The 12,031-nt window shown below is 58.3% G+C and overlaps 1 protein-coding gene across 15 annotated transcripts in view; it reads left to right on the top strand.

Annotated features, from left to right (window-relative positions):
* RAB11FIP3 (RAB11 family interacting protein 3) overlaps positions 1 to 12,031 on the top strand; it is a 79,566-nt gene that overhangs the window by 66,008 nt on the left and 1,527 nt on the right. For 8 of the 15 annotated variants that reach the window (XM_033840085.2, XM_033840088.2, XM_033840084.2 and 5 more), the window contains 5 exons: positions 866 to 901; positions 1,348 to 1,383; positions 4,588 to 4,681; positions 5,530 to 5,633; positions 6,178 to 8,473. In XM_033840085.2, the coding sequence (XP_033695976.1) occupies positions 866 to 901; positions 1,348 to 1,383; positions 4,588 to 4,681; positions 5,530 to 5,633; positions 6,178 to 7,150 (1,243 nt within the window). In that variant the 3' untranslated portion in view covers positions 7,151 to 8,473. The other 7 variants (XM_033840094.2, XM_033840092.2, XM_033840093.2 and 4 more) reach the window with 4 other exon arrangements.

Below are 12,031 nucleotides of genomic sequence, written 5' to 3'. Positions count from 1 at the left end.
CCTTTCCTGGGTCCCTGTCCAGCACCCTCTGCCGACACAGCATCACAGGGGCCAGGAGCTGGTAGGCAGGACGAGCCCAGAGCGGAGAGGCAGTGCATTGGTAATGGGTACAGTTGCTGGTGATGGGAACAGCGTGTCTCCCCAGACAGGGTTTCTTGCCCCAGCCTGAGGGGGTCACAGTAACTGATGGGTGTGTGTCTGTCTGGCCATGACGCTATTCTTGTTCTCATAGGTTGAAGCTAATAGTTTAGCAGTTAAATTGGGAAGCAAACGAGGGGTATGGTAAGCTTGGCCCTTTTGCCACTGCAGGTGATCACGTCAGGCAGGCGACATGGGGCTGACTTTCCTGTCCTGAAACGGCGGCAGGAAAGCTTTGCGAGTCTCTGCGCAGCTGGGCTGGTAGAGGTTGAAATGTCAGTGCCAGAGTTAAAACCGACAACAGAGCTTTCCTGTACACACGGGTCCGTGTCACGCCTTGTGTGGAGCCCCTGACGGCCGAGCCTTTGGAGGGCAGTGTGGCTCCAAAATCACTTGGGACGTGCCGTTGGCCGATGGCTCGAACCCAGCATGGCCACCTGTGGGTCCAGGCGCTGGGGCCAGCCCCTGAACCGAGGCCCGGTTGTGACACCATCTGAAACTTCCTTGAGGGCTGGGACTAGGTGACAGGCCCCTGAGATTGTCCCCGTGCCCCTGAATGTTTTGCTGAGCGAGCCTTTCTGTGCATGGAGCTGGCCTCGGGAGCGGGTGCTGCATGCCTGCGGACGCGCCCCCGCCCCATATCTCTTTCGCCTGAGTTTCCTGCTTCCTCTCCATCCTCCCTGTCTGTTCTCTGACACCGTTTTCCTGTTTGTTTTGATTTCTGCAGTCCATCGAAGCGGCTCTCCAGCAAGAAGGTGGCAAGGTAGGAACCCTGGGTGCCCACTGAGGTGCTCTTCTGAAATGTGTCACTGGTCACAGTGCTTTAAAAACTTGTTTAGAAAATACTATTTTCAAGGTATTTTTTTAAAAACTTCTGAAAGTACTTCTCATGGTTTGGGATTGAAAATAGTTTGAGGGGACGGGTTGTAAAAAGAATTTCCAAAGCAGTAGATTTGGACCTGTGTTTGTGGCTGGGGGTCCGTGGTGGAAACTTTTGTCCTTCCTCCTGTTCAGTTGAGTCTTTCCCATGTGAGGGCTGTAGGCTAACCTGGTGGGGAGGGTCAGCGGGGCCCTGATGCCACAGCCCAGGTCTGGGTCCACCTCCTTCAAGGGCTGTGTCCTTTCCACCCCTGCTGGCTCCCCAAGGTGAGGAGGAGGTGGAGGAGCTCCTAAAGAACAAGCGTTGGTGACCACTTCTTCATTTTTCAGTTTTGGGAGCTGCCCACTGGCTTCCTGCAGTGAGAGGTAACAGCACATGCGTTCACCCCTCCTGCCAGGCCTGCTCTAGGCTTGTAAGATGCCAGCATTCTTCACAGGAAGCCATGTGATGTGTTACTGGATTTCCTTTCTAAGATGAGTTGTTGCTTCTCCTGGAAGCAGTGATTGCCTTTATGTTTTTATTTGCATCGTCTTCTGCCTCCACTGCCTGGCCCTGCTGCTGCCTGGATGGTTACCCCAGAGCCCTAACCCTCTCCGCCCATGCTGTGTGGGCTGCACGGCTGCAGCCCCGCATGTCTCCCTGATGCCGGGTCCTGGTGTCTGTTTCAGGTGTTGGATCATCTCTCCCCCTGAGCCCCTTCTTCCTTTTTTTAATCTCCATTTTCTATCTAGCACGTCTTCTGGTAGCTTCTTGAGAAAAGACATGCCCAGGAAATAAATTTTCGAGCCCTTGTTGGACATTTTACTCCTGTGGTTTGGCTTGGGGTGGAATTCTAGATCAGAAGTGGTTTCCGTTTAGCCATTTTGTAGGCGTTGCTCATTATCCTCTAGTCCTGGTGCTGCTGCAGGACAGTCTAGTGCTTGCTGGTTTTTCTTTGTGACTGCTTTTCCCTTCTGGAAGCTTTTAAAGGTGTTCTCCCTGTCCCTGAAGCTCAGACATTTCAGGACGAATCTTGTGCGTCCTTTCCACCATTAATTACGCTGGGTGGAGTGAGAGGCGTGGTTCCAGTCTGGAAGTGCCTGCCCTGAGCTCTGCGGGCCTCTCTGGAGCGCGATCCAATCCGCAGAGCCCTCCACCCCACCTCCTGGTCCTGGAGCTCCTACCCCCGGAGCCCCTGCCCCCAGAGCCCCTGCCCCCGGAGCCCCTGAAGGCGGCCTCTCTGCTCTGGCTCCCCCACCCTTCTCTGAGCTCTGTCTCTCTTGCTAGAGGTCTCCCTCTGAGTGGGGTCCTGCCTGGCTGCCAACCTTCAGGTAGTTCATAGGCTGTGGTGCAGCCCGTTTGGAGGCCTACAGTCCTGAGTTGGGTGCCTGGTGGGGGCCGCCCCTCCCCCATCTGAGCTCCTCCCTTGCTGCCCCTCAGGTGCCAGCCGCCTGGGCTCTCCTCCAGCGTCCAGCGCCCTGGACATCTCATCTCTGGCCCTGTCTACCCTTCTGCTTCTGTCCCTGAGAATGTAAAACACTTGTTTTTCTTTTCCTATCATGTTAAGGGCTGAGGGTCCAGGGGAAGCAGAGGTGAATCCAAAGGCCCACCCTCCTCACTTGCTCTCTCCATCACCTGGGTCTTGGGAGCGTCCTAGTAATTCCAGACCATGCTTTGATCATAGTTTCAGCATTCCCTTCTCGCTCCACCTTTTACCCAAACAGCCTGCAGCTGGTGAGACTAAGGAAGCTGACTTGCCCTCCCAGCTCCCACACCAGGCACGTGGACGGACCTGGAGCCACCAGGGCCCGGCTCCTCGGCTTTTGGCCTCTGTGGCTGCTGCTCTGAGAATTCATCTTCCTTTGTAGATACCCTTTGGTATAAAAAAGGCCAGCCTGCAGGTGTTTGTTGTTTACAAACAGGCATCGTCTGCAGTCGGTGCACACACACACACACACACACACACACACACACACACGTGCACTTTGAATCTGCTGCTCTTCTGCCCTTAGAACTGCCACCAGCCTTCCAAGGAAACTCAAAATGCTTGCTGTCATTTCACTCTTGTGGCATCGTTTCAGCCCAGGCCTCTGACCTGGCTGTGTGCTCGCCTGGGTGCAGATGGCTCTGGGATCGGTGTGCCTGGGGACCTCACAGGGCGACAGCAGGTCTGGGGTCGGGTGACATTTAGGGTGCAGTCCCGTCCACCGGCCAGGCTTGACCTGACTCCCTTTGGGGTGGATCAGGCATCCCCCCCCTTCCCCTGGTAGGTCTCCTGAGCCAGGATGGGCTTAAATAAACAAGCTCCCCACCCACCATGGGAGGAACCTTGGCTTTACCCTAAGGTGGCTACATGCTGTGGCCACACACCCTAACCCCAGATTCAGCCCTTGGAAAATGCCTGAACCCCTGGTCTGAGATCAGGATCGGGTGTCAGCCCCCAGGCTTTGGACCCTCCTCAGGGTGGTCTCTGGGTCTGGGGTGGGCAGCTTCCTGCCCCAGGAGTGGCGTCAGGAGCTCATGTTTAGGTCAAGGTCATGGATGTTAAGAGGAGTGATTAGATGGCAACTTGATGGCCTGTCCTCCCCTGGCCCTTGGGATTCAGCGCCCTCGGGGAATTGAGTGAAATCCACAGAAATGCCCGGATACGTACCCCCCAGGGCACAGTTGGGGATTGTGGTCTACAGGGATAAAGATGCCCTTCCTTTTTGTTCCCCTGAGAATGTTTCTGGAAAAGAAATGTAAGGAATGCGCAAGCTCAGTCAGTGCTGAAAAGGAAATAGAACTTCATATGTTTGGTAAAGAGACTGTACTTTTTTTTTTTTTTTTTTTTTTTGGCCATGTGGCACGGCATGCGGGATCTTATTTCCCCAACCTGGGAACGAACCCGGGCCTGCTGCAATGGAAGCACAGAGTCCTAACCACTGGACCACCAGGGAAGTCCTGAGAGTGTACTTTTTAACAGTGTTTTATTGAACTGGCTCTGTGCTGTGTCCTTAGTTATGTGACAGCCTGCAGATCCCCATTCTGTAGCATAGGGAGGGTGCCTAGCTTCCTCAGGGTCACACAGTGCTGAGGCTCCTCCCGCATGTGTCAGAGCCAAGGGCTTGTGCCCTTTTCACGGTCGGCCCCCAGAGGCCCCGAGTGTGTCTTGCCATGGCTGCCCCAGGAGGTGTGCCTGGAAGTCAGAGATGGAGAGGACGTGGAAGTCACGGTGTGCCCACAGGTCATGACCTTGAATTAATATTTCACGGCTCGGGGAAGATGAGATTATTTCATATCACTGAGAGGAGTGACGTCCTGTTTTATTGCCCAAGTTCAAAGTATCTTGGCCCAGTAGCTGGTAGGGAAGAAGGCCGGGCCCGTTGGGCTCCACAGACTATGGCCTGTTCACCCAGCCCTCGGTAGTGGTGTCCTGCCCGGAGTCCCCTTCGGTGGAGACCTGGCCGCCTACTGCTGGGTTCTGCTTTCCAGACCAGCCTGGGGGTGTTCATGTGTACAGGCCTGGCCGCGAGGTTGTCCCTCTTCTTTGCTCTCCTTGCTCTGCTGAAGGACCTTCGCTGGACAGGGCTGTCGTTTATTCTCCCCAGGCACCTGCATCAGTCAGGGGCCCTGACCATGGAGGCCCTGCAGGACCCTCCCCCAGACCCTGTGGAGGGCATGGAAGAGGACATTGCTGACAAGGTAGGCCCTGGATGGATGGCAGGGCCGGAGGGCCACGTGTGGACAACTCAGCGGCCTCAGGCGCAGGCCCCCAGTGGGTGTGTTGAGTGAGGTGCGCAGAGGGCACAGTGGGAGGTGGTGATGGCGCCGGCAGGGCTGCACCGTCCACCAGCCCTGATGATCTCTGGCGGGTTTCCTCGGGTTGGCAGCTGCGGGGTGAACAGGAGAGGTGTCACGTTGTCCACGGAGAGGTGCCGGCCAGGGAGGCGGGAGGGCCCGCAGCCTGCAGTGATCCTAGAGCCAGGACGGTGGAATCGGCCACTCCTGAGAGGTTGCTGGGGCAGGGCAGCCTCCCTGTGGCCAAGGCCCTGGGGCTCCAGGACCAGCTCCAGGAAGTGCAGGGGCAGGGTGGCCACAGACACCCCCCCCCACCTTCTCTCCCACCTCCTTCTGTCCCCCTCGCCCACCTCACCCTGCCCCCCGCCTCCTGGACCTCTTCAGCACCTCCAGCATCTCAGCTCTGCAGAGCCCTCCCCAGCTCTTCGGTCTGGCCGTCATGCCTCCCACCACCGCCTGGTGAGCGTGTCTGGCTCCAAACCCCGGGCCTTTCTGTCACTCGAGTCCCCAGTGTGAGCCGCCTCTGTGGGCTGTGTCTGGCGGAGCAGTGGCCCTGCCTGCGGCCCCTCAGCTCCTTTGCCTTTGAGGGTCGAGGGCACCACGTGCTCCCCCGTCCTCACTGGTGCCCATAGGGCTGCGCTGCCTCGTTCACAGGGCGTCTCCAGCCTGGTGGGCATGGCCTCCAGGACAGTCTGCGTGGGGCACACACTCTCCCACCCCCTTGATTCTCAAGCCACCATCTTGCTCCCCAGGTTGTCTTCCTGGAGAAACGAGTGTCGGAGCTGGAAAAGGACACAGCTGCCAATGGGGAGCAGCACAGCCGGCTGAGGCAGGAGAACCTCCAGCTGGTGCACAGGTGAGCGCAGGCCTCTTAGTGCCTGTGGGATGTGATCCGCCCCCTGGTCGTTCTCCTCCCTTCAGGTTCTCTGAGCACCACCCTCCATTCAGCTGCTGGATGGTGTGGGGTGAGCAAGGCTCCTGCTGAGGGCTCTCCCCAGAGGAAAGGGTGAGGGAGGGACCTCTCAGGAGAAGCCGGGGCCAACACCCGGCCTGCAGACTGCCCGGCTGGGATTCCCGTCTGGGGGTGTCTGGCGTGTGCCCCGCTTCCAAGACCTGTCCTGACCGAAGGTGCGCCCCCCACCCCACGCAGGCTTGCTTCATCTCCGCATCTCCTGGACAAGGAAACCAAGGCAGCAAGTCGGGGCTCTGGGGTGGGGCCAGTGCCTCCAGAGCTCCCTGTGCTCGGGTACTTGACCCACCCTTGAAGCATGGGGTCCTCATGGGGCGTAGCAGTGCGACCGAGCCCCACGTGGGAGCCGCGAGCTCTGAGTTAGAAATAACAGCCGTGTGGAAGTCGGTGTAAGGAGGGAGCAGGTGCTTCCCCATCTCCTGTTTTGCAGACTTTTCACAGCACGTGGTGTGGTTTTCGGTGTTGGGAAGCTGGTCACGCTGTGTACCTCACCCCAGTTTGCAGCACTTCTCCTGCAGAGGACAAGGGACTTGGCCTGTGTGCAGCCAGAGCCTTGGCGTCACAGACCCCTTTCAAGAGGTCCAGAGGCTGGGAGCACGGCATGTGTTCTGGGCGAAGCCTGGCCCTGCCGAACCCTCTGCAGCCCCAGGCTCTTCACCCTCCGAGCACTTGTACCAGCGCTGGACACGGGCCCCGAGGCTCTGGGGGACGCTGGCCTCCTGTTGTGGCTTCTCCTGGGCGAGATGGGCCTTCATGACCTGTCCTCCTGCTCTTGGAGGCTGGGAACCGGGATGTGCCATGCTGTCCTGGGCGCCTCGCCCACTGCTATAACAGAGCAGCAGAAGCACGTTCTCCTGTGTGGTCGAGACCCTGGCTCGGGGGCCACCTGCTTTCCTGCCCTGCTTTCCTGCTGCAGAGCCAGAGGTGGGGTCGGCCCTGCTTATGCGAGGACTGGGGCTCCAGTGCTGCGTCTGCAGGACATTCCTTACTCCCTCCCTGTCCTTGTCCAGGGAGATCTGGATGGGCCACCAGACTCCTTTCTCCAGCTGACTGGAGGTTCATCTCATCCAATGGGCACTTATCAGTTATCCACGTTTGTGGTGGAAAGTCCACACTCTGTGCCCTGCCCGGCCACCCAGCCCCAGGGCCTGTCATATCCACTTCCTGGGGCCGTTTCTGCCAGTGTTTGCCTAAGTTCCCCTCAAGCACACACTCCTGCCGCTGCTGCTTGGCGTTTCCCAGCCGCACTGACCCGCCGCACTGCTCTCCTTTCCTTCCATCCTAGGAGTTCCACCTGCTTTCTCCACATCTGGTTTCTTATTCTCCAGATCCTGCATTTCTTCTTTGCTTACTCGCTTTCTGAGCAGATGCCTTACTCGCAGCATAGGAGCCAGGCTTCCTAAGGCCTCACGTGTCTGAAAACGGGGTTGTGTCGTGTCCCCCCTCCACCCCCACCATCGATAGTGTGGCTGAGTCTGGGATCCCGCTGGGAGCTGGGTCCCTGGAAGCCGGCTCCGCTGCCGTCTGTCCCGTCTGTGACCAAGGCCCTGGCACTGCTGGGCTCACTGCTCTGTGGGGTCCTGTTCTCTCCCAACGCTGTGAGGGTCTCTTGTTGTTTCCTGTGCTGAGGGCACGTGGTTTCCAGCCTTTAAATCTGGAAAACGTGTCTCTCAGAGTTTCTTCCATTTTCTTGTCTGTCTGAACTTCTGTTAATCAGATATCAGACCTTATGGACCTTCCTTCTCATTTTCTTTACTTCCTTATTCTCTAACTTTCTCATTATTCTTTTTTTCTGTGTAATAATCTTTGGTTTTCTCCTTCAGTTATTCTATTGAATTTAAAATTTTGTCGTGTCGTAGTTTTAATGGCTAAGAGTTACTTCTGTTACCCATTCCTTCTGCGACAGCTGCTCCTGTTTCGTGGACATGGTGTCTCAGGCCTCTGAGGGTGATAGTTACAGGGCTTCTGTGGTGTTTCCCACATGATGTGTGTCTCCTTCAGGTCGTTTTTTCTGTTTGCTTTGGCCACTTTGTATTAAGAGCTTTCCTGTGATGTCTGGTGGTCTTTGGCTGTCTGTTCACTCTTGGGTGCGAAGCACCAAAAAGCAGATGAGAAACCCTGTGTGGACGGGCAGCTTGGAGGCATGGGCTCCGGCCGTCCGTAGGCAGGGCCCAGAGCCCTTCTCTGTGGTTTGGTCCGTTCCTGTCTCCTGCACTTGGGAGTGGTGGTCTGGGAAGAGGCCAGGGTCAGGGTCCCCATGTGTACCTTCCTTCTGTCCCCATGTTCTTGCTATACCTGCCTTCGAGTCTGCCATGGCTGACCTGGGTGGGGTGGGTCTGTACACCATGTCTCCAGCCTGGTATCAGTATCAGTGCAAGGTGCCCTGGGGCCAGGCACCTGGTGGGCTTGTGCCCGGGAGGGTCTCCTGCCCACACCCAGCGAGCAGGAGGCAACTGTGGGTGCAGGCCAGGATGGGGGTAATTCCCCCTGGGAATGATGGGGACTGTCCTTGCCATCAAGACTGTGCCGTGGTCTGAAGGCCAGTCACCCTCTGTGAGGTGAAGGGTGTTTGGGGGGATACATGTCCTGCTTCAGAACTGCCCTTGACTAGAGCTGTGGGCCATTGGGGGACGTCTCAGTGCCTTCCTGTCCCCCCTCTGGGCAGGGCCGCTCTCTCCAGCTCTGGGCTCAGCATCTCAGGACGGTTTCTCCCCTCCCCCTCTGCCTTGCAGAGCCAATGCCCTGGAGGAGCAGCTCAAGGAGCAGGAGCTGAGAGCCTGCGAGATGGTCCTGGAGGAGACACGCAAGCAGAAGGAGCTCCTGTGCAAGATGGAGCGAGAGAAGAGCATCGAGATCGAGAACCTGCAGGCCAGGTCGGGGAGAGGGGGGACGGGGGACCCGCGGGCCAGGTTGGGGAGAGGGGGACGGGGGACCAGCAGGTCAGGTGGGGGAGAGGGGGACGGGGGACCCGCAGGTCAGGTGCGGGAGAGGGCTGATGAGAAATGCAGCTGGGCTCTCACCACAACAGCTGGCCACCCCAGGAGGGCACGATACCTAGGAACAAATTTGATTTTACGAACAGTGGAAAAACCTTTATGAAGAAAACTAAAAAACTCTACTGAAGGCCACAAAGTATTTGAAGGCAAAGACTGACACTACCTGGATGTCACTTTCTCTAATCTTTCTCCAGTGGATGCTGCACCATTCAAAATCAAAGTCAAACTCTTTTTTAAGGCAACTTGAGAAAAGTACCCCTATGCTCCCCTGAAGGCATAAGCCTTAGATAAGTCAGGAAAAGGGGAGCATACTCTGTGCAGACACCCCACAAAGGCACAGGAGTGGACCAGGAACTCAGGCTGGGGGCGTCCACTCACGGTGACACGTGGATGTCAAACGTTGTTTGTCAAAGAAAACCAGCAGAGAACCTAGATGTCCACAAGTTAACAGTCACCTGGAGGTTCCTGCTCATCCTCCCTCTGCAGAGCTCGCTCCTGGGTGGGTAGTGACGGGGAGGCGGGTATTTCACAGTCTTCTTAACTGAATGGGCACCACTCTCAGCCTTCATCATGCAGCCATTTTACCCTTGTGAATGACAACTCTAGGCTCTTTAGCATGTGTTTACCTCCAGCTCTTAAAGCTGGAAAATACATTTTGACACATTTTCAACAGTGGGAGGTGGCAGGAGGGACTGCACACAGAGCTGTGCTGGGGTCTTCCTGGACGGGAGGCCTCCCCGGGGGCTGGCCTGCCGTGTCATCTCCCGGGAAAGCCTTCTTCCTGGGCCTCGGCACAGTGCCATCCAGTGGACCTGCAGGCCACAGCCTCTCCGTGGGGCCCTGTCCACCGGGCTATGGGTGCCTAGGGGCGGGCCGTCCTGCCTCCCGTGTCTGCCAGCACCAGAGCCTGCACGGCAGGGGGCATCCTGCTGGCTGAGTGGGACATCCTGCTGGCCGAGTGGGACAGCAGCTGCAGGAGCCCGAGGTGGACAGGGCCTCATGAGGCCCTCACAGAGCAAGATGGGACTCGGGGTCACCGCTGCCTGCTCTTTGCACCTCAGCAGCTCCATGTGCCTGGACCCTGGTGGCCTCCCTCAGCTCCCTGGGGTTCTTGCGGGGGTGAGGACAGCGGGGCCATGGAAGGAACTGGGGATTCTTGGAGAAGGGCTGGGTCTGTGGCTGGGACAGAGGAAAACCGGCAGAGCCTGGGGTGCCAGGAAGCAGGGAGGTGCTTGAACAGAAGCACACGCAGACGACGGTATGTCATGGCTCCCAGTGGGCATAGCTGGGGCACAGTAGGAACCGCCATCCAGAGTGTAACCCAACGTGGACTCCTGCAAAGGAGACCAAATAACACACAGACATGTCCGCTTGGGGGTCCCTGGAGCGTGGACTGGACCCCATGACTGGCCTCCAGACAACAGAGAAGGAACGGGAAAAGGAGAACTTGACAGAGGAGACACCTGGCAGACACACCCCAACCAGGCGACCCAGGTCAACGTCACCCATGATGCGAAGGGCACCTCTCCTCTGTGGGATTCTCCCCAAACCCACAACCTGTCCAGTCACGAGAAGACACCAGACAAACCCAGTCTGAGGGACATTTTACCAAATACATGACCAGACCTGCTCAGAACTGTCAAGGTCATGAAGAGCCCAGGAAGTCCAGAGGTTGCTGCAGACCAGAGGGGACAGAGGAGCCATGACGGCTAATGCGGTGCGGGGACACCAGACGGGAAGGAGCGCTGGTGGGAAAGCTGTGTTGAGTCCATGGGTTGGTCATTTGCATTTCCAGCGTGGGTGTGATGAACGCCACGATGGTGAGCAGATGCCTGGAGAAGCCGAAAGGGACTCAGGGTCCGTGGAACTCACTCTGTGTCTGCAGCTTCTCTGTAAACCGGAGGTGTGTGGAGACACCATCCTGGCTTATAAGAAGCTTTGGCCCAGGGCCCTTGTGTGGGTGCGTGTGGTGGCCGGGGGACAGCTCTGCGGGTCCCAGCCTTGTTCTTGTGACCCAGGCTGCAGCAGCTGGACGAGGAGAACAGTGAGCTGAGGTCCTGCATGCCCTGCCTGAAGGCCAGCATCGAGCGCTTGGAGGAGGTAAGCTGCCGGCCAGACTCTCCCCGCCCTCCGCCCCAGGTGACTTTGGGCCATCGGGACCTGAGACAGGTTCTCCAAAGCAGGGCAGCCGCACTGTCGGCCGATGGGCCTGTGGGGGTGTGGCTGCAGGCCAGGAAGCTGTGCTGCTCGAGAGCAGGCTGGTGGCCCCGGGGGTGAGGGAGCCAGGACACACTGGGCCTGGCCGTCCCTTTCCTGGAAGATGCGCGACCCTGCCTGGCTTCCCGGCATCCTTGGGCCTGAAGAGTCACGCATAGATTAACACCTGGTTTGAATCTAGGATGATGTCCTTGAGGGGCTGACTTCAGCTTGACCCCTTGTGCCCCGTGGTCCCCTCCCCACCCGGGGACCCCTGGGCAACTCTGCACCCTGAGGACATCTGAGAGCACTTGGGCTCTGGCCTCCTCCCAGAAACAGTCCCGGGCGCCTCGCAGGCCCACCTGCCACGTGTTGGGCGCAGACAGCTGAGGAGAGCTGCATGGATGGGCGGCAGACAGGCATGTCTCCGGCAACTGTTTCGTTCTTGCAGGAGAAGCAGAAGCTGCTAGATGAGATTGAGGAGCTGTCTCTACGGCTCAGTGAGGAACAGGAGAACAGGAGGAAGCTGGGGGACAGGCTGAGCCACGAGAGGCACCAGTTCCAGAGGGACAAGGAGGCGACCCAGGAGGTGAGCACAGAGCCCCGGGGTTCCCCCCCCCCATTGGCGTTCAGACCACCCCAGAGGTCCTGAAGCCAAGCTGAGCCAACCCCCGCTGCTGCAGCTGATCGAGGACCTGCGCAAGCAGCTGGAGCATCTGCAGCTCTTCAAGCTGGAGGCCGAGCAGAGGAGGGGCCGCAGCAGCAGCGCAGGCCTGCAGGAGTACAACAGCCGCACGCGGGAGAGTGAGCTGGAGCAGGAAGTCCGGAGGCTGAAGCAGGTGCGGGCTGGGCTCACGCTTCTGGGGGTCGACATGGGGGTGCGTGGGGGCCGGTGCCCGAGTTGGTGGTCCTGCCTCGGCCCAGAAGTGACACCCTGTGTCCCCCAGGACAACCGCAGCCTGAAGGAGCAGAATGACGAGCTCAACGGGCAGATCATCAACCTGAGCATCCAGGGCGCCAAGAACCTCTTCTCCACGGCCTTCTCTGAGTCTCTGGCCGCAGAGATCAGCTCTGTCTCCCGCGACGAGGTAA

Source organism: Tursiops truncatus, chromosome 15 (assembly GCF_011762595.2).
Source record: "Tursiops truncatus isolate mTurTru1 chromosome 15, mTurTru1.mat.Y, whole genome shotgun sequence".
Lineage (NCBI taxonomy): Eukaryota > Metazoa > Chordata > Mammalia > Artiodactyla > Delphinidae > Tursiops > Tursiops truncatus.
Note: the sequence above shows the minus strand (reverse complement) of the source record. Positions and strands in the feature narration are given on the sequence as shown.